The following is a 19,637-nucleotide window of genomic DNA, read 5'->3' as shown; positions in this document are numbered from 1 at the left end:
ATTTTTAGACTGCAAAATAAGATATATGAGTAAAAAAGAAGACACGTGAAGGAAAGTACATACGTTTGTGAACAGGCGGATGAGTTGTTGTAAAAAATATTGGTTTTGAAGTTACTGTTGCCTCAGAAACACTGAATGCGACACACATTAGCAGAAAGCCCAACATCGACACAAACACTCGCGATTTATCCATTTCGGATAGAATTTGAAGGTTTGTACAGCAGACGAATGTTGAGTTTCTATTTGAGATCTTAAATCTTCCTTTCGGCTAAATAGAAATCCCCAAAAACTCTCCTCAACACGCAGCTGAAACCATGAAGTGATCGACGCTGGAAAACACGGAAACACAACAACCCAGCTGACATACACCAGTCTGCTGTCAAAATAAAAGTCCTTTAAGAACGCCATAAACGAAAGCAAAAGTGTCATTTAATTATCATAAAATTACAAGCACGAAACTATGAAAACCCATTCCCGCCACTTAAACAAAGACGCTGGTAAATTCATAATAATGAGATGAAAAGTCGATTTTTTATAACATGGAAATAATTATTATTACATGTAAAGTCAAAAATTATAAGAAAATGTATGATTATGAGGTAAAAAGTCATGATTATAAGATGTACAAGCAAAATTATAACATGAAAATGTAGAAGTATGACGTAAAAAGTCAAAATTATGAGATGAAAAATTAAAAATTGGAAAATTAAATTTATAACATAAAAGTCAGATGTAAAGAATAAAGAATATTTTTTATATATAAATATATATATATATATATATATATATATATATATATATATATATATATATATATTATATCTAAAGTCGAAATTATAATATTAACATGTAGAATAATTATAATTATGAGATGTAAAGTCAAAATTACAACATGAAAATCATAATTATTAAATGTAAAGTCAAAATTATAATACGAAAATGTATAACTATGAGGTAAAAAGTCTATTTTGAGATGTAAAGGCAAAATTTAGAATCATGCGGTTAAAAAGTTTAAATTATGAGATAAAGTTGAAATTATAACATGAAAATCATAATTATTAGATGTAAAGTCGAACTTATGACATGAAAGTGTATAATTATGATGTAAAAGTCATAATTATGAAATGTAAAGTCAAAATTATAACATGAAAATCAATTATTAGATGTATATCATAATTATCAGATGTAAAGGCAAAATTATAACAAAAAAAATCATAATTTTTAGATGTAAAGTCGAAATTATGACATGAAAATCAATTATTAGATGTATCATAATTATAAGATGTAAAGGCAAAATTATAATATGAACATTTTGAATGCTGAGGTAAAGAATCCAAATTATGACAAATTTATGACATGAAAAAGTACCATTTTTAGATTTAAAGTCAAAATTATCACATGAATGTATAATTTTAAGGTAAAAAGTCAATTATGATATTTAAAGTCAAAATTATGACATTCATTTTTTTTAATCACATTTATAAGATGAAAGTCAAAATTATAACATGAAAAACATTTATTACATGTAAAGTTATAATTATAATAAGAAAATGTATAATTATGAGGTAAAAGTCCAAATTATAACATGAACATTTAAAATTATGAGATGAAAAGTCCAAATAATAACATAAAAGTCTGAATTATGAAGTAAAGAATCGATACTATGACATAAAAGTTTCAATTGACATAAAAAGTTGAAATTATGACATAAAAAGTCAAATTTATATATGGCAAAAATGTAATAATTTTGACAAAATTATCATTTTGATTGTTTTTCTCGTAATTTGACTTCTAATCTCATATTGTGAAAGAGTATGTCATCATTTTGACTTTTCCCCGTCATAATTTTAATTTAGTACATCATAAAAAAAAAAACATTTAAAGTAATCATTTTGACTTTTCATCTCATATTATGACCTTTATAATCATGATTTACCAATTAATTTTTTTTAACAAGAATTTTTTTTTTCTCAAGTGATGGACATGGGCTTTCATACCGTACAGTCCAAAATTTAAGTCATTATGAAAAATATTAATAGTGTTACTATAGTAAAAATATCAAATATTTAACCAAATATCATCATTTAAAATGTGGTTATAGTAGCAACAACAACACATAATTCTCAACAAAAAAAAAGAGTTGAGAGTTGTCCTCATAAAACAATTATGGACAAATTGGCCCAAATTCACAAGACGATCTCGGTCAGCGCCTCCCAGCCTGGTGTTTCTGAGCTTTTGTAGTTTTTAATGCATGTATAGGTTGCAATACTACATTTTATAAGGCATTCAATGTTCATTGCAGTCTCTTTTCTGAAGGATAAGAATTACGAGTCGTGTTTCTAGGCTTTGTAGCTCAAGACACTTAACCCCACTTGAGGGTCATTGTAGGATATATTCATGTATTCTTGCACCTGGTCCTTCTGAAAGATGAGAACGGTTCAACTTCTTTGAAAAAAAAACCCCATGTGTGTTTATTGGATAGTGCAAAAAAGGAGAATAAGATTTATCTGCTTCTTAATGATCTAATTTGCCAAGTCTCGCACACAAAACACTACAAATTAATAAAAGTTCATATTTAATTATTATTTGGTAATTATATGAAGATTTCATGTAACAGATTACACTTTCATGGAATATTTGGAATTGGTTTGTAAAATATGCCATTATAGGCTCATACACTTTGAATCAGTGAGTCATTTTGTATAAAGCAATTGATTCAGACTTTGGAAAATAACCTTTTTGAAGCTAATTTCTCAAATATGTTTTACAATATATGTTATGAGATGACTGGATGCTTTCAATTTTCCTACTGACTGTCAGTAACTGAACTGCAGTGAAACTCTTTCAAATATTGTGAATTAAGCTACAAGCTCCATCATAATGCACAGTGTTTTCATCTAACACGTATTTTTGTGTTTCTCTAGATAGCAGTAAACTGCTTATCTGACCTCAGTATGTTCCTAGATATGAGTTGGATTTATCTTTGAAATGGAAAATTCATATTTTATTTGTAAACATCATAATTTTTTTAGTGAGCTGTCGTGTAAACATGACTGAAGACGCGAAAAGCGGATGAAAAGACAAACTGAATCAATTGAGTCATTTAAACTGGAACTGCTCCGATTGATTCAAACTAGTGACTTCAAGCGATTCACTAGCAAAAAAAAAACTGATCAAAAGAGCCATTCACTTTCGAATTTCACTTCTTGATTTTTAAAAAGCAAGTATAGTGATGGATGAAACTGAGCTTTTCGAAAATCCAAATCAGTTACCACTGCGTCGCAAAATGATTCACTATTTCGAATCGCTCCAACCGGATCATGTATTGCCAGTCGATTGATTCAGATCAGGATTTCAAATCGCGGATTACAAACCATTTTATTTAGATTGGAACATTGATTATCGCAAATCATTTGATTCATATCAGAACTTTGGAGCGGGTTCACAAATCATTTTGCGAATTGAATCACAGTCCACGCTCCGAATCCGAATTATTATTCAGATTGGGACTTTGGATCGCAAATCATTTGATTCAGTTTGTGCAGGTTTGCAAATATTTGATTCAGATCGGAACTGTGGATCGCGGGTCGTGAATCATTTGATTCAGTTCGGAATTTTGAATTGATTCAGATCAGAATTTGGATCACGGATCGCAAATCATTTGATTCAGATCGGAGCTTTGGATCGCGAATCATTTAATTCAGTTTGTGCAGTTTTGCAAATATTCGATTCAGATTGGAACTGTCAATCGCGGGTCACGAATCATTTGATTCAGATCGGAACTTTGAATTGATTCAGATCAGAATTTGGATCACGGATCACAAATTATTTGATTCAGATCGGAACATTGGAGCAGGTTTGTGAATCATTTTGCAAATTGAATGATTCGCAGTCCGCGCTCTGAATCCAAATTATTATTCAGATTGGGACTTTGGATTGCGAATCATTTGATTCAGATCGGAACTTTGAATTGATTCAGATCAGAATTTGGATTGCGGATCGCAAATCATTTTAATCAGATCGGAACTTCGGTGTATGTTTGAAAATATTTGATTCAGATCATAACTTTGGATCATGGATCGTGAATCATTTGATTCAGATCAGAACTTTGAATTGATTCAGATCAGAATTTGGATTGCGGATCGCAAATCATTTGATTCAGATTGGAACTTCGGATCGCGAATCATTTTAATCGGATCGGAACTTCAGTGCACGTTTGAAAATATTTGATTCAGATCATAACTTTGGAGCAGGTTCGCGAATCATTTGATTCAGATCAGAACTTTGAATTGATTCAGATCAGAATTTGGATTGCGGATCGCAAATCATTTGATTCAGATTGGAACTTCGGTGTATGTTTGAAAATATTTGATTCAGATCATAACTTTGGATCATGGATCGTGAATCATTTGATTCAGATCAGAACTTTGAATTGATTCAGTTCAGAATTTGGATTGCGGATCGCAAATCATTTTAATCAGATCGGAACTTCGGTGTATGTTTGAAAATATTTGATTCAGATCATAACTTTGGATCATGGATCGTGAATCATTTGATTCAGATCAGAACTTTTAATTGATTCAGATCAGAATTTGGATTGCGGATCGCAAATCATTTGATTCAGATTGGAACTTCGGATCGCGAATCATTTTAATCAGATCGGAACTTCGGTGTATGTTTGAAAATATTTGATTCAGATCATAACTTTGGATCATGGATCGTGAATCATTTGATTCAGATCAGAACTTTGAATTGATTCAGATCAGAATTTGGATTGCGGATCGCAAATCATTTGATTCAGATTGGAACTTCGGATCGCGAATCATTTTAATCGGATCGGAACTTCAGTGCACGTTTGAAAATATTTGATTCAGATCATAACTTTGGAGCAGGTTCGCGAATCATTTTGCAAATTGAATGACTGGCAGTCCACGCTCCGAATCCAAATTATTACTCAGATTTGGATTTGTAAATATTTGATTCAGATCAGAATTTGGATCACAAATCATTTGATTCAGATCGGAATTGTTCTTGTCCCTACCAATATCCGGCCACTACTAAACTGTCCCTACAAGAAATTTGTATCTGCCTTTATGTCCCCACCAATGCCAAATTCAAACCTACACCCTTGTTTTTAATACAATTGTGAATCTTTGCAAGTGGATTCTCTTTGAGACAGCACTGAAATTTCTGTGCAAAGAAATGAAAAGTTTGTGATAGCAACAAGAAAATATCAAAAATCGTGATATTCTAAGCACATAAGAATGACAGTTTGAGGCATTTGGTGAATTGATTCAGTCACAGAGTGAATTTAATTGAAAAATATAGCGAATGTTCGCTTCAAAATAAAGCAGGAGGAAGCTTTAGGAGAGGAAATGGGTTAAAATGTGAGCATGAGTCAGAGCAGCACATGGTGAACTTTACATTGCATTAAAAGATGCTGAGCTAAATAATACTAAAAAAATTAAATACTATAAAAATCTACAATTATAAAATAGCTTAATTACTTCATTGATAAATATAACATCATAATAATAAGAACAATACATTTAAATTCTTTTTTTTATTTAAAAGTGTCAAATGTGTCTAATGTTAAGTGGTAAACAGTTTTGAGATTTGTTTTTGAATGTGACTAAAAGCATCTTCTCTTCATCTTTATCCGATTTCTTCTCCATGCAGTAAAGCACATGCATTCCCATAGTGAGGATGATTGAGCAGGAGCGTCATGGAACATCAGATCAGCGTTACGAAACATGCCAGACCTTCACTTCTGACTTCCTAAAAGACCGAAAAAGAGCAGAAAGTCCCTCGACGGCGTCTGTGTGTGTCGTCCCTCATTATGGCTCTGGACGCTCTGATCTGGATCTTTACCTTCATGTCAGGTGAGTGATATCTACTCTGTGAGTATATCTACATATAGTACTCTCTATCTATCTGATCAATACCTCTGTCAGATTCAATCAGAGTCATGAAGCAGTGATTATATTATTATCTCAATATTAACCCTGTGTCTGGTCTCACATCATCAGATGCACCTGAACAACAGCTGTGTAATGCAGTGATGTGTGTAATTATGATCAGTGCAGTAAATGCATGTGGATGTAAATGTGCTGGAGCTCATTCAGACTCAGACGCTCAGATGTCTAACTTCCCTTTTCCATATTTTGATCCTGTTGTGAAATACTCCTGCGCTCATCTGAACACATATGTGATGACAAAGAGCTTAAAAGCAGTGTTTGAGTCTTATCAGTCTTTAGAGTTGGACATTTTAATAAGCAAGTTAAGTGTTTTTCATTGTTCATTATGGAAGCCTGTTTCTGCCACTGAATAAAAAAAACAGTAGGCAATATTGCGACTTTTTATCTCACAATTCAATTTTTTCTCAGAATTACAAGATACAATCTCGCAATCCTGACTTTTTTGTGAAATATAAACTAGATATAAAGTCACTGTTGCAAGAAAGACTTTTTTTCTCTCAGTTGCGACTTTATATCTCGCAAATCTATTTAACTACCTAGCCAAGCCTAGCAACTACAATCATGCTAGAAACATGCTAGTAACTTGTCAGTCATGCAAATGTCATGCTAGTAGCTTGCTAATCATGCTAGCAACACGCTAATCATGCTAGTAACATGCCAGTAGCTTGCGAATCGTGCTAGAAACATGCTAGTAGCTTGTCAGTCATGCTAATGTTATGATAGTAACTGGCTAATCACGCTAGCAACATGCTAATCATGCTAGCAACATGCTAATCATGCTAGTAACATGCTAGTAACTTGTCAGCCATGCTAATATCCTGCTAGTAACTTGTTAATTATGCTAGTAACATGCTAATCATGCTAGCAACATGCTAGTAGCTTACTAATCATGCTAGAAACATGCTAGTAACTTGTCAGTCATGCTAATGTCATGCTAGTAGCTTGCTAATCATGCTAGCAACACGCTAATCATGATAGTAACATGCTAGTAGCTTGCTAATCATGCTAGTAACATGCTAGTAACTTGTCAGTCATGCTAATGTCATGCTAGTAACTGGCTAATCATGCTAGCAACATGCTAATAATGCTACCAACATGTTAATCATGCTAGTAACATGCTAGTAACTTGTCAGCCATGCTAATATCCAGCTAGTAACTTGCTAATTATGCTAGTAACATGCTAATCATGCTAGCAACATGCTGGTAGTTTGCTAATCATGCTAGAAACTTGCTAATATGCTAGTAACTTGCTAATTATGCTAGTAACATGCTAATCATGCTAGCAACATGCTGGTAGCTTGCTAATCATGCTAGTAACTTGTTAATATGCTAGTAACATGCTAATCATGCTAGTAACATGCTAACAGGTTGCTATTCATGCTAGTAACATGCTAGTAACTTGTCAGTCATGCTTATGTCATGCTAGTAACTTGCTAATCATGCTAGTGACATGCTAATCATGCTAGCAACATGTTGACAGCTGGCTAATCATGCTTGCAACATGCTGGAAGCTGGCTAATCATGCTAGTAACATGTTAATCATGCTAGCAAAAAAAGCTAGTAGCTTGCTAATCATGCTAGTGACATGCTAGTCATGCTAGAAACATGTTAGCAACTTGTTTATCATGCTAGCAACTATCTGGCTAATCATGCTAATAACATGCTAATCATGATAGCAAACATGCTAGTAGCTTGCTAATCATGCTAGTAACATGCTAATAATGCTGAAAACATGCTAGCAACTTGTTAATCTTGCTGGGAAAATGCTAGCAATTTACTAATTATGATAGAAACATGCTAGCAACTTGCTAATCATGTTAAAAACATGCTAATGGTGTGCCAATAACTTGCAAATCATGTTGGTAAAATGCTAGCAACTTATTAATTATGATAGAAACATAATAGAAACATGCTAACAACTTACTAATCATGATAGAAACATTAAACTACATTAGAAACATGTTAGCAACTTGCTAATGCCATGCTAATAATGCAAGTAACATGTTAATTATGCTAATGTCATGATAGTAACTCGTCAGTCATGCTAATGTCATGCTAGTAATTTGCTAATCATGCTAGAAACATGCTAGTAACGTGTCAGTCATTCTAATGACGTAAATAACATGCTAATCATGCTAAAAAACATGTTAGCAACTTGTTAATCATGGTAGAAACATGCTAATCATGCTAGAAACATGTTGAAACTTACTAATCATGATAGCAACATATTAGAAACATGCTAATCATTCTAGAAACATACTAAACATGCTAGAAACATGTTATAATGATGCTAACTACGTCATAATCATGCTAGAAACATGCTAATCATCTAATCTATCTATATAAAGAGCAAAACTTTAAGGTTTTACAGCTGCTTTAAACTTTCAAGCTAAGCTTTCTCAAGCCAACCTAAATTTTGTCTTGAAAAACTTTTATCTCCATAATTAAATGTAGTTGCAGTTTGTGATATTAACAGAGTGTTTGATGTTGTTTTGTCTCTTCAGCGTGTGTGTTTGAGACGAGTCCCGCCGTCTCTCTGTCTGTCCCGGGACGAGTGTTGGCTCTGGAGGGCTCGTGTGTCGTCGTCCCCTGCTCCTTCATTCCGAATCCCGGCGCTCAGGCGATGGAGCTTCGGCTCAGCAAAACCCCGACCTCCTACTTCATGATGCTGAGGAGGAACACAGTGTTCAGCTCTCAGCACGGAGACGCCGTTCATCCCGACTTCAGAGACAGAACGGCGCTCGCGGGGAACTTCAGCGCCGGAGACTGCTCCGTCAGCATCAGCAGCGTCAGGAGGGACGACCACAACACCTACGAGATGCAGATCAGGGAGCGGGGTCAAAGGTCATGGCCTGCGGGCAGCAAGGTCAACATCAGCGTCACTGGTAGGTCATTAGCATTAATTTAACAAAAAAAAAAATTAAAAAGTTGCTTGAATTAAAAGGAACGTTAACTGAATATTAACTAATAATAAATCAAACAAATATAAAATAAACTAATTTAAAATAATTATAAAAACTAAAATAGATATATTTTAGAAAACTAATAGATATTACATATTTTAAAAAATGACCAAAACGCAACAAATTACTGTAACTAAAATTAAAATGTAACTATAAAATAAACAAATGTAAAAAATAATAAAAATTGTATTTAAGAAAACTAATAGAAATTACATTAAAAAAAGAGAGAAATCACAAATCACAAAATTACTGTAAAAAAATTCAAATATATAATAAACTAATTTAAAAATAATACAAATTCCACAGACATATTTAATAAAACTAATACATTTTTTTTATTCTAAATTGAAATTATAAATGACAAAAACGCAACAAATTACTAGAACTTAAATTAAAATGGAAATGGAAAATATGAAATAAACTAATTTACAGTAAAACTGTATAGACATATTTAAAAATAAATATAAAAATGACTAAAACACAGCAAATAGACTAAAATGAAAATGTAAAAAATATATGAATAAAAACGAATTATTAATAAAAAACTATATTAACATTTGGCAAAATGAAAACTGAACATTTAAAAATAAAACGTATTAAAAATATGAACAAATGTATATAGAGAGAGAGATTTGAAAACACTAATAAAAATGATAAAAACAACAAAATTTCTTACATTTTAAAATCAAAACGAAAATAAAACTAAAATCTAAATAAAATCAAAATGAACAAAATCAGACATTAAAAAATTATAAAAATGGCAAAAAAACTTTCTAAAACTTTAAAATTAGCATGAAAGTAGGTATATAAAAAATAACTACTTATATTAATAAAAACTATGCAGACATATTTAAAAGAAATAATAAACATGACAAAACTGCATAACAAAATTACTCAAACTTTAAATTTAAAATAAAAATGGAAAATTTAAAACAAAAACTAAAATATTTATGAAATCTGTACACGCATAAAAAAGTCATTTCTAAAACTTCACCTGAACTGAAAATATTAAATGTTTAAAATATTAAGGAAAACTGTGAAGACATAACAGATACAAAAGCAACTTCTAAAACTTTAACTAAATGAAAATGTAAAAATAAAAATTCAAAACATGAATAAAAATGTTAAAAAGTGCATTAATGATAGTAAAGCAGCACTGATGTGAATGTAATAAGACTGAATGCGTGTTTTGATGGTCAGGTTCCCCAGAGCCGCCGGAGCTGACGGACCCGGGTCCGGTGAAGGAGGGCCAGAGGGTCGTGTTGAACTGTTCGGCGAGGATCAGCTGTCCGTCGGATCGGCCCCGTCTGCTGTGGAAGTGGGAGCGCGGGGATCGGGACGGCAGCAGCGTTCACGGAGACACGGAGCTGCAGCGGGACGCCGGTCAGTTACCGCTGATGAGAACCAGCCTCTCCTTCACCGTCCCGCGACACACAAACCCCAGAGTCAGGTGTGAGCTGGAGTATCCCAACAAAAGGAGATCCTTTGCCACCCGCGAGATCCTCGTCCACTGTGAGAAACCCTCAAACCTAAAGTCTCCAAGATATTTGTGACCCTGGACCACTAAACCAGTCATAAGGTTAAATTTTACAAAACTGGGATATATACATCATATGAAAGCTCAATAAATAAGCTTTCTATTGATATATGGTTTCTTAGGATAGGACAATATTTGGCCGAGATACAACTATTTGAAAATCTGGAATCTAAGAGTGCAAAAAATTCAAAATACTGAGAAAATCACCTTTAAAGTTGTCCAAATTAAGTTCTTAACAATGCATATTACTAATCAAAAATTACATTTTGATATATTTACAGTAGAATTTTACAAAAAATCTTCATGGAACATGATCTTTACTTAATACCCTAATGATTTTTGGCATAAAAGAAAAATCAATAATTTTGACCCATGCAATGTATTTTTGGCTATTGCTACAAATATACCCCAGCGACTTAAGACTGGTTTTGTGGTCCAGGGTCACATTTCTGATGTTTCTGCAGTTCATGTTCAAACCTTTTTATTTACAGAAACTAGTAGTGTCAATTTAAATTAGTTTAATTCAATAATTGTTTATTATTTTATTAAACACTGAAATATTTATATTAACATATTAAGTTATATTTGTAATAATGTTCAATTAAATAAAGTATAATTCATTAAAAAAAATAATAAAAATAACAAAATATATTTTTAAAATGAAAAATGACTGTGAATGTAACGGTAAAAAACTGTAATAATGCTGCGGTAAATACCTGTGAAATGGTTAACGGTAAGTTCCCCTTCTATATACGGTAAAAAACTGTGCATGTAATTTTACGGGAGTATACTGTATTTGGAAATGAAAAATTTACAGTGAATAACCGTAAATTGAATCTAGAATTCCCTGTTTTTCATTTTTTTTATTTGATGTTTTTTTGCTGAAATAAATTTTTCTTAGTTTTTTCTTGGCAGTTTTGTACATTAGGGTTGTATGTTACATCTAATGTTGTTAAATGAATGTTTTTTGCATTTTTTCAGTTTTATGTGTGTTACCCTGATGGTGTTTAGTGTTTGTGTGAATGACATTGTGTACCTTCCATATAAGTTATTATTTGCAATCTCCTTGTGATGGGCTTTGGTTCATCATGTGATGTTATTATCACCACCTGCTTTTGGTGGTTATCAGTGTATTTCAAAGGTACAAAACAGATTTTAGTCCTTCAAAAAGTTGGTACATTACCATTATATCAGTGAAATTACGGTAATTACCTGTAAATTTACCTATGAAAACCGCAAAATGTAAAACTTTGTTACCGTATTTTTTACGGTAAAATTCTGGCATCCACAGCTGCTGTTTTTTTACCGTAATTTTTACAGCTTTTTTTTTTACAGTGCATAACTAAAATTAAAAAATAATTAAAAGTATTATTTTTGTAAATATTCACTAAAAGTGATATTTTATTGTATATGAATGTTTGTCAGGGTTTACACTTTTAAGTAATTTCTATGACTTTTCTTGTCATTTATGGATTTTACTCATAATATAAATAATAAATGTTTTTTATATTATAAATTATATTTATAATAATAATATTTCATTTGAATATTTAAATAAAATAATTAGAAATAATTAAAAAACTAATTCAAGAAGTTTTAATAATTGGATGTTCCTCACACTTAAGAATTTCCATGATATTTCTATTCATTTTTGGATCGTTGTTAAAATATTATTAATAATATTTAATAATAATAATAATAATAATAATAATAATAAATAATTAAAATAATACAGTTTAAATAATTACATTCCAGAGTTTTAAAGACTGAATATTTTTCAAGGTTTACACTTTTATTTACCAATGAATTTCCATGATGTTTCCATGATAGTTACTTTAATTTATTTACTTTATAAAATCTAAATTATTTTAATTTTTAATTTTTTATTTTTTTAAATAATTTTTTTAATATCTTATAATTTTTTAATAATTATTTTAATGATTTCTTTTTTCTGTCAATACCAACTTCAATCATATTGCTCATAATATAAATAGTAAATATAATTATTTGAATATGAGAATATTAAATATTATAATAATATTTAATTAAATAATAAGTAGTATAAATTAGTATAATTAAGTTCAGAAATAATACAATTTAAATTTCAATAGTTGATAAAAGTTCTTCAGGGTTTACACTTTTATTCTTAAACCCCCAAATAATATAAATATCACATAAAAAAAAGCTAAATTATATATTTATATAATATTTATAATAATAATAATAATATTTAATTAAAATAATACAATTTTAATAATTAAAAGTTCTAGACGTTTTAATGACTGAAATTTTTTAGGGTTTTTAAACTTTTATTTACTACACTGTAAAAAGTTTTCACCCGTTTCAACTTAAAAACTTAAGTTTAGCAGCTGCCTTAAGATTTTAAGTTAAATCAACTTAAGTCATTTAAACTCACAAATTATATCAACTAATTTTTATTGTAATAAGTTAAAATGACTTGTAGTTTTAAGCTGATTTAACTTAAAAAGTTTCGCCAGTTTCAACTTAAAAACTTAAGTTTAGCAGCTGCCTTAAGATTTTAAGTTAAATCAACTTAAGTCATTTAAACTCACAAATTATATCAACTCATTTTTATTGTAATAAGTTAAAATGACTTGTAGTTTTAAGCTGATTTAGCTTAAAATCTTAAGGCAGCTGCTAAACTTAAGTTTTTAAGTTGAAACTGGTGAAAACTTTTTACAGTGTAATATATTTCCATGATGTGTCTAGTTTTGAGGCTACATTTATTTTTTATTTTTTTAAATAAATACATTTATTATTATTTTTAAATATTTTAAAGATTTCTTTGGCCTGCAAATTGCAACTTCAATCATTTTGCTCAAAATCTAATTAGTAATATTAACATATTATATTAAAAATAATAACTAATAAAGTAAAATAATAATAAAGTTCATAAAATAATTAAATTAACTGAAATTTTCTTAAATATTCTATTTTCAAATCAGACTTAAAATTGCACAAAAATATACCAAGGTTATCCAAAACCATAGAAAGCTGTTTAATGTTTTGTCTTATTTCTGATCATTTGAAGTCATTGTGAGAATCACTGCTGTCCTGAATGTCTGTTTCTTGTCTCAGTTCCTCCCAGAGACGTGTCTGTTCAGGTGCTGAGCGCTTGGGTGCCGGACGGAGGAAACGTTCTGCTCATGTGTTCCTGTAAGGCCGACCCGCCGGTGTCCGAGTACCAGTGGTGGAGCGTTGAGTCTGGAAACACTCTGATCCTCCCCAAACGCACGCACTCCATCCGCATCTACAACATCAGCCGAGACACACGCGTCCAGTGCAGCGCCAGCAACAGACTGGGACGCTCCTCGTCTCGACCCACACGCCTCAACGTCCAGTGTGAGTCAATCAAACATGCTTCACTCATTAGTTCTGGTTATCTCATCAGGTTGTGCTTCCAATCCCAAATCTGTTATTGTTTCTGAGAAACACAGAAAATGCATTTTCAAGAATTTTGTGTTAGGGTCAAAGACGAAAAGGGTTTAAAGGAGTAGTTCACTTCCAGAACAAAAATGTACAGATAATGTACTCACCCCCTTGTCATCCAAGATGTTCATGTCTTTCTTTCTTCAGTCGTAAGGAAATTATGTTTTTTGAGGAAAACATTTCAGGATTTCTCTAAATATAGTGGACTTCCATGGTTCTCCTGAGTTTGAACTTCCAAAATGCAGCTTCAAAGGGCTCTAAGCGAACACAGCCAGGGAAAGAAGGGTCTTATCTAGGAAAACGATAGGTTATTTCTAAAAAAAAATTACAGTTTATATACTTTTTAACCTCAGATGCTTGTCTTGTCTAGCTCTGTGTGTACTCTGTGTAGAGATTAAAATGTATGTAAATTGTAAATGTTTTTAGAAAATTACCGATCGTTTCGCTAGATAAGACCCTTCTTCCTCAGCTGTCCTTTGTTTAAACTGCATTTTGGAAGTTCAAACTCAGGAGCACCATAGAAGTCCACTATATGGAGAGAAATCCTGAAATGTTTTCCTCAAAAAACATCATTTCTGTACAACTGAAGAAAGAAAGACATGAATATCTTGGATGACAAGGCGGTGAGTACATTATCTGTACATTTTTGTTCTGGAAGTGAGAATAAAAACAATAGTTGTAATATTGCTTTAAATAGTTGTTTTTCCAAAACAGTATGAAAAATTTTCTGTTTAATTTAATTGCGTTTTTATGGAAGCCCATTTCCACCACTGAATAAAAAAAAGTTTTCTGTGACTTTTTATCTCACAATTCAGACTTTTTTTCTCCGAATTTTGTGATACAAACTCGCAATTCTGACTTTTCTAAACTACTAAAATAACTAGTGCATCCAAAATTACGTTTTTGTTTATGTAATATATGTGTGTACTGTGTATATTTATTATGTAATTATGTAAATAGTTTAAATCGCAATTGCATCATATAAACTGGAAATTCTGACTTTTTTTCTCAGAATTTTGTGATATGACTTTATATGAGTCATAAAGTCAGAATTGCAAGATATAAACTCGAAATTGCGAGTATATATCTTAACTCGGAACTGCGACTTTATATTTCACAATTCTGAAAAAAAAAGTCAGAATTGCCAGATTATATGATGCAATTGTGATTAAAACTATTTACATAATTACATAATAAATAGACACAGTACACACACGTATATTATGTAAACAAAACTTTTATTTTGGATAAGATTAATCGCAATTAAATTGCAGCACTAGTTATTTTAGTCCTTGAAGTTAAACTAAATTTTTTTTTTTTTTTTTTTTTTAATCTTATGAAACGTGATACAGAATCTGTATTTTAGTACTGTTTTGTGTCTCTGCAGATGCTCCGGTGATTCTGTCCAGCTCGTCCTGCGATTGGGACGGATCGCTGCTGTCCTGCTCCTGTGTGGTGGACTCGAACCCTCGTCCCGCTGTCACCTGGAGTGTGAACGGGACTCACCTGCCTGACGGGTTCAACACCACGTTTTCTTACGTCAACCACACACTGACAGCGACGCTCAGCGGGATCTCAGACGCACCGCTGCTGGTCGAGTGTCACGCTGTCAACGCTCTGGGAAACGATTCACACCTGCTCTATGAACCTCATGACAGTACGATATGGTTATTTACTGACTTATTTGAATTAAATATACATATTTTTAAAAATCAATATAATTTGTCATGTTTACAGGATTGGTATAAGGTGCTTAAAGTGCTTTAAGTACCTTAATTTGTCTTAAAATTGAAAGAAAAATTAGAGAAAATAGAAATATTCCTGAAGAGGTACTTGAAAAGTGCTTGAATTATTAAAAGACAAGAAAGAATAATTTGATTCAGACTGGGTGTTCGGAGGGGGTTCACAAATCATTTGATTCAGATCGGATCTGGGTTTGTGAATCATTTGATTCAGTTTGGATCTGGGTTTGTGAATCATTTGGTTCAAATCGGATGTTCAAAGCGGGTTTGCGAATCATTTGATTCAGTTTGGATCTGGGTTTGCAAATCATTTGATTCAGTTTGGATCTGGGTTTGCGAATCATTTGGTTCAAATCGGATGTTCAAAGCGGGTTTGCGAATCATTTGATTCAGTTTGGATCTGGGTTTGCGAATCGTTTGGTTCAAATCGGATATTCAGAGCGGGTTCGCGAATCATCTGATTCAGTTTGGATCTGGGTTTGCGAATCATTTCATTCAAATCGGATGTTCAAAGCGGGTTTGCGAATCATTTGATTCAGTTTGGATCTGGGTTTGCAAATCATTTGATTCAGTTTGGATCTGGGTTTGCGAATCATTTGGTTAAAATCGGATGTTCAAAGCGGGTTTGCGAATCATTTGATTCAGTTTGGATCTGGGTTTGCGAATCGTTTGGTTCAAATCGGATATTCAGAGCGGGTTCGCGAATCATCTGATTCAGTTTGGATCTGGGTTTGCGAATCATTTCATTCAAATCGGATGTTCAAAGCGGGTTTGCGAATCATTTGATTCAGTTTGGATCTGGGTTTGCAAATCATTTGATTCAGTTTGGATCTGGGTTTGCGAATCATTTGGTTCAAATCGGATGTTCAAAGCGGGTTTGCGAATCATTTGATTCAGTTTGGATCTGGGTTTGCGAATCGTTTGGTTCAAATCGGATGTTCAGAGCGGGTTCGCGAATCATCTGATTCAGTTTGGATCTGGGTTTGCGAATCATTTCATTCAAATCGGATGTTCAAAGCGGGTTCGCGAATCATTTGATTCAGTTTGGATCTGGGTTTGCGAATCATTTGATTCAAATCGGATGTTCAAAGCGGGTTCACGAATCATTTGATTCAGTTTGGATCTCCAGAGCGGGTTCGCAAAACATTTGATTTAGATCGGATGTTCAAAGTGGGTTTGTGAATCATTCAATTCATATCTAATTTTCAGAGTGTGGTTGCGAATCATTTGATTCAGATCAGATCTTCAGAGCTGGTTTGTGAATCTTTTGATTCAGTTTGGATCTGGGTTTGCGAATCATTTCATTCAAATCGGATGTTCAAAGCGGGTTCGCAAATCATTTGATTCAGTTTGGATCTGGGTTTGCGAATCATTTGATTCAAATCGGATATTCAGAGCGGGTTCATGAATCATTTGATTCAGTTTGGATCTGGGTTTGCGAAATCATTTGATTCAAATCGGATATTCAGAGCGGGTTCATGAATCATTTGATTCAGTTTGGATCTGGGTTTGCGAAATCATTTGATTCAAATCGGATATTCAGAGCGGGTTCGCGAATCATCTGATTCAGTTTGGATCTGGGTTTGCGAATCATTTGATTCAGATCGGATGTTCAAAGTGGGTTTGTGAATCATTCAATTTATATCTAATTTTCAGAGTGTGGTTGCGAATCATTTGATTCAGTTTGGATCTGGGTTTGCGAATCATTTGATTCAAATCGGATATTCAGAGCGGGTTCGCGAATCATCTGATTCAGTTTGGATCTGGGTTTGCAAATCATTTGATTCAGATCGGATGTTCAAAGTGAGTTTGTGAATCATTCAATTTATTTATAATTTTCAGAGTGTGGTTGCGAATCATTTGATTCAGATCGGATCTTCAGAGCTGGTTTGTGAATCTTTTGATTCAGATCGTATGTTCAAAGCGGGTTTGTGAATCATGTGATTCAGTTTGGATCTGGGCTTTGCAAATCATTTGATTCAGTTTGATTGTGGGTTTGCAAATCATTTGAATCAAAACCGGATCTTCAGAGCAGGTTCGCAAATCATTTGATTCAGATCGGGACTTTATTGTGGGTTAGCGAATCATTTGATTCCGTACAGTTCTAAAAACAAAACAAAGAAAAACTATTTCTAATTTAATTTTAATTCAAATGTTTATAATTGTATTATTATTTTATCATAAATATATTGCATACTGTAGTATTCACATAAATGTTTAATTATTTAATTATTTAATTATTTTCTATTCTGTAAAATGTGTTTTGTTGTTTTGCGCAGGTTCTCTGATATGGACTGTAATCCCGACAGCATGTGCTGTGCTTCTGCTTCTCCTGCTGCTGTTTCTGCTGCTGTTTTACTGCTGCTGCTGCAGGAAGCGACGGTAAGAGGCTCCTCACTCATGTGTTTATCTCATCTGTCAGTATATTATCATCTGAGCTGATTTCTTGCTATACAGGAAACGCATTTACAGGCCTCCAGCCATCCATCCAGAGCATCTAGGCATCTATCAGGAGCGCATGCCGCTCTACATTAACTGCAGCAAAGTCACAAACGTCTACAGCAATGGCAGCTACCAGCTCATCTATCAGAACTCCACTCCGCTCTTCGTACGGAGCAAACAGGTGCAACAAAGGGTTCTATTTTTTAATTTTTTAATTACATAATTTAATTACATGTTTTACTTTTAAGTTTGATCATTTTAAATTTTAAAATTAGAATTGTTTTTACTTTTAATTGTATATTTGGATAAAATAATTCCTTTTTTCCACTTTTTTCCTTTTTTTTTCCTTTTTTTCCTTTTTTTTCCCTTTTTTTTTACTCAATTTTTTATTTAAGAATAAGACGTTTTTTTAATTGTATATTTGGATAAAACAATTCCTTTTTTCCACTTTTTTCATTTTTTAAAAACTTTTTTATTGATTTTTTTTATTTTTTGAACATTTATTTTTTTATCTTGAATTTTTAATATTAGAGTTAGATTTTTTTTTATCTTTAATTGTATATTTGGATAAAACATTTCCTTTTTTCACTTTTTTCACTTTTTATTTTTTTAAAAACTTTTTTATTAATTTTTGTATTTTTTTGAACATTTATTTTTTATCTCAAATTTTTATTTAAAATTTTTACATTTTTTATGTAATTTTTGACTTTTGAATTTGATTTTGTTATTTTTAATTTCAGATTTATAAGAGACAGAGACGAGGAGCGAGACGCCAGCGAGCGCAGTACGAGACGCCGATTCCCATCACCGTAGACTCCGACACGGCCATCTATGTGGAGGTCATATGAGCGCAGACGGGCCTGTGTGTTTCTATAAAAGCGTTCTTCACTGAAAACTAAACACCTGTGCTGTTATTCCTGTTTCAACCTCACCTCCAGAAATAAAGAAATAAAATAAACTGTGTGTTTGTGTACAAAGTTTAAATTAGTAGTGTTATTCATTTTGCTATTCATTTCTATTTCCGTTTTAGTTCATTTACTCCAAATTAAAATCATTAAAACATTTTAATGACTTTTTAAACTTTTGTTAATTGTTTTTATTTGTTTATTCATATTTTAATTTTTTTTCTTTACTTTTTATTATGTCAATTATTTGTAAATAATTTTGGAAATTATTTTTTATATTTTATTTGTTTTAATGTATAAAATAATTTTTTATGATTTTTTTACTTTTATTAATTGTTCTTCTGTTTTTATTTTTGTTTATTCATATTTATATTTTTTATTATGTAAATTATTTATAATTTTGAAAATATTTTTAATAATAAAAGCGAATCATTGTTTTTGCATTTATTTTATTTGTTTTAATATATAAAATTTAAAGTTTTTATAATTTTATTATCTAAATTATTTATAATTATTTATAAAAAAATAATTATTTTGAATAATTAAAAAACGAATATTTATATTATGAATTTTATTTATGTTAATATTTATATTTTTTCATTATTTTTATTATCTAAATT

General features: G+C 31.7%; 2 protein-coding genes across 2 annotated transcripts in view; one reads left to right on the top strand and one right to left on the bottom strand.

Moving 5' to 3' along the window:
- The window catches only part of LOC141342664 (pituitary tumor-transforming gene 1 protein-interacting protein), a 29,473-nt gene extending 29,141 nt beyond the window's left edge, over positions 1-332 (bottom strand). Inside the window, exon 1 of the mRNA XM_073847161.1 lies at positions 64-332. Coding sequence (XP_073703262.1) covers positions 64-193 — 130 coding nt within the window. The 5' untranslated portion in view covers positions 194-332. The remainder of the gene's footprint in view (positions 1-63) is intronic.
- A 5,462-nt stretch (positions 333-5,794) lies between these two features.
- LOC141343406 (B-cell receptor CD22) lies at positions 5,795-19,176 on the top strand. The gene is made up of 8 exons (XM_073848005.1): positions 5,795-5,882; positions 8,483-8,863; positions 10,142-10,453; positions 13,578-13,841; positions 15,316-15,585; positions 17,950-18,052; positions 18,128-18,293; positions 18,853-19,176. The coding sequence occupies exons 1-8, from the start codon at positions 5,840-5,842 to the stop codon at positions 18,958-18,960; spliced, it is 1,647 nt and encodes a 548-aa protein (XP_073704106.1). The 5' UTR covers positions 5,795-5,839; the 3' UTR covers positions 18,961-19,176.
- The last annotated feature ends 461 nt before the right edge of the window (positions 19,177-19,637 follow it).

The sequence above is a fragment of the Garra rufa genome, chromosome 9 (genome assembly GCF_049309525.1).
Source record: "Garra rufa chromosome 9, GarRuf1.0, whole genome shotgun sequence".
In the NCBI taxonomy this organism is placed as follows: domain Eukaryota; kingdom Metazoa; phylum Chordata; class Actinopteri; order Cypriniformes; family Cyprinidae; genus Garra; species Garra rufa.
The sequence above is the reverse complement of the archived record's forward strand: the minus strand, read 5'-3'. Positions and strand labels throughout refer to the sequence as shown.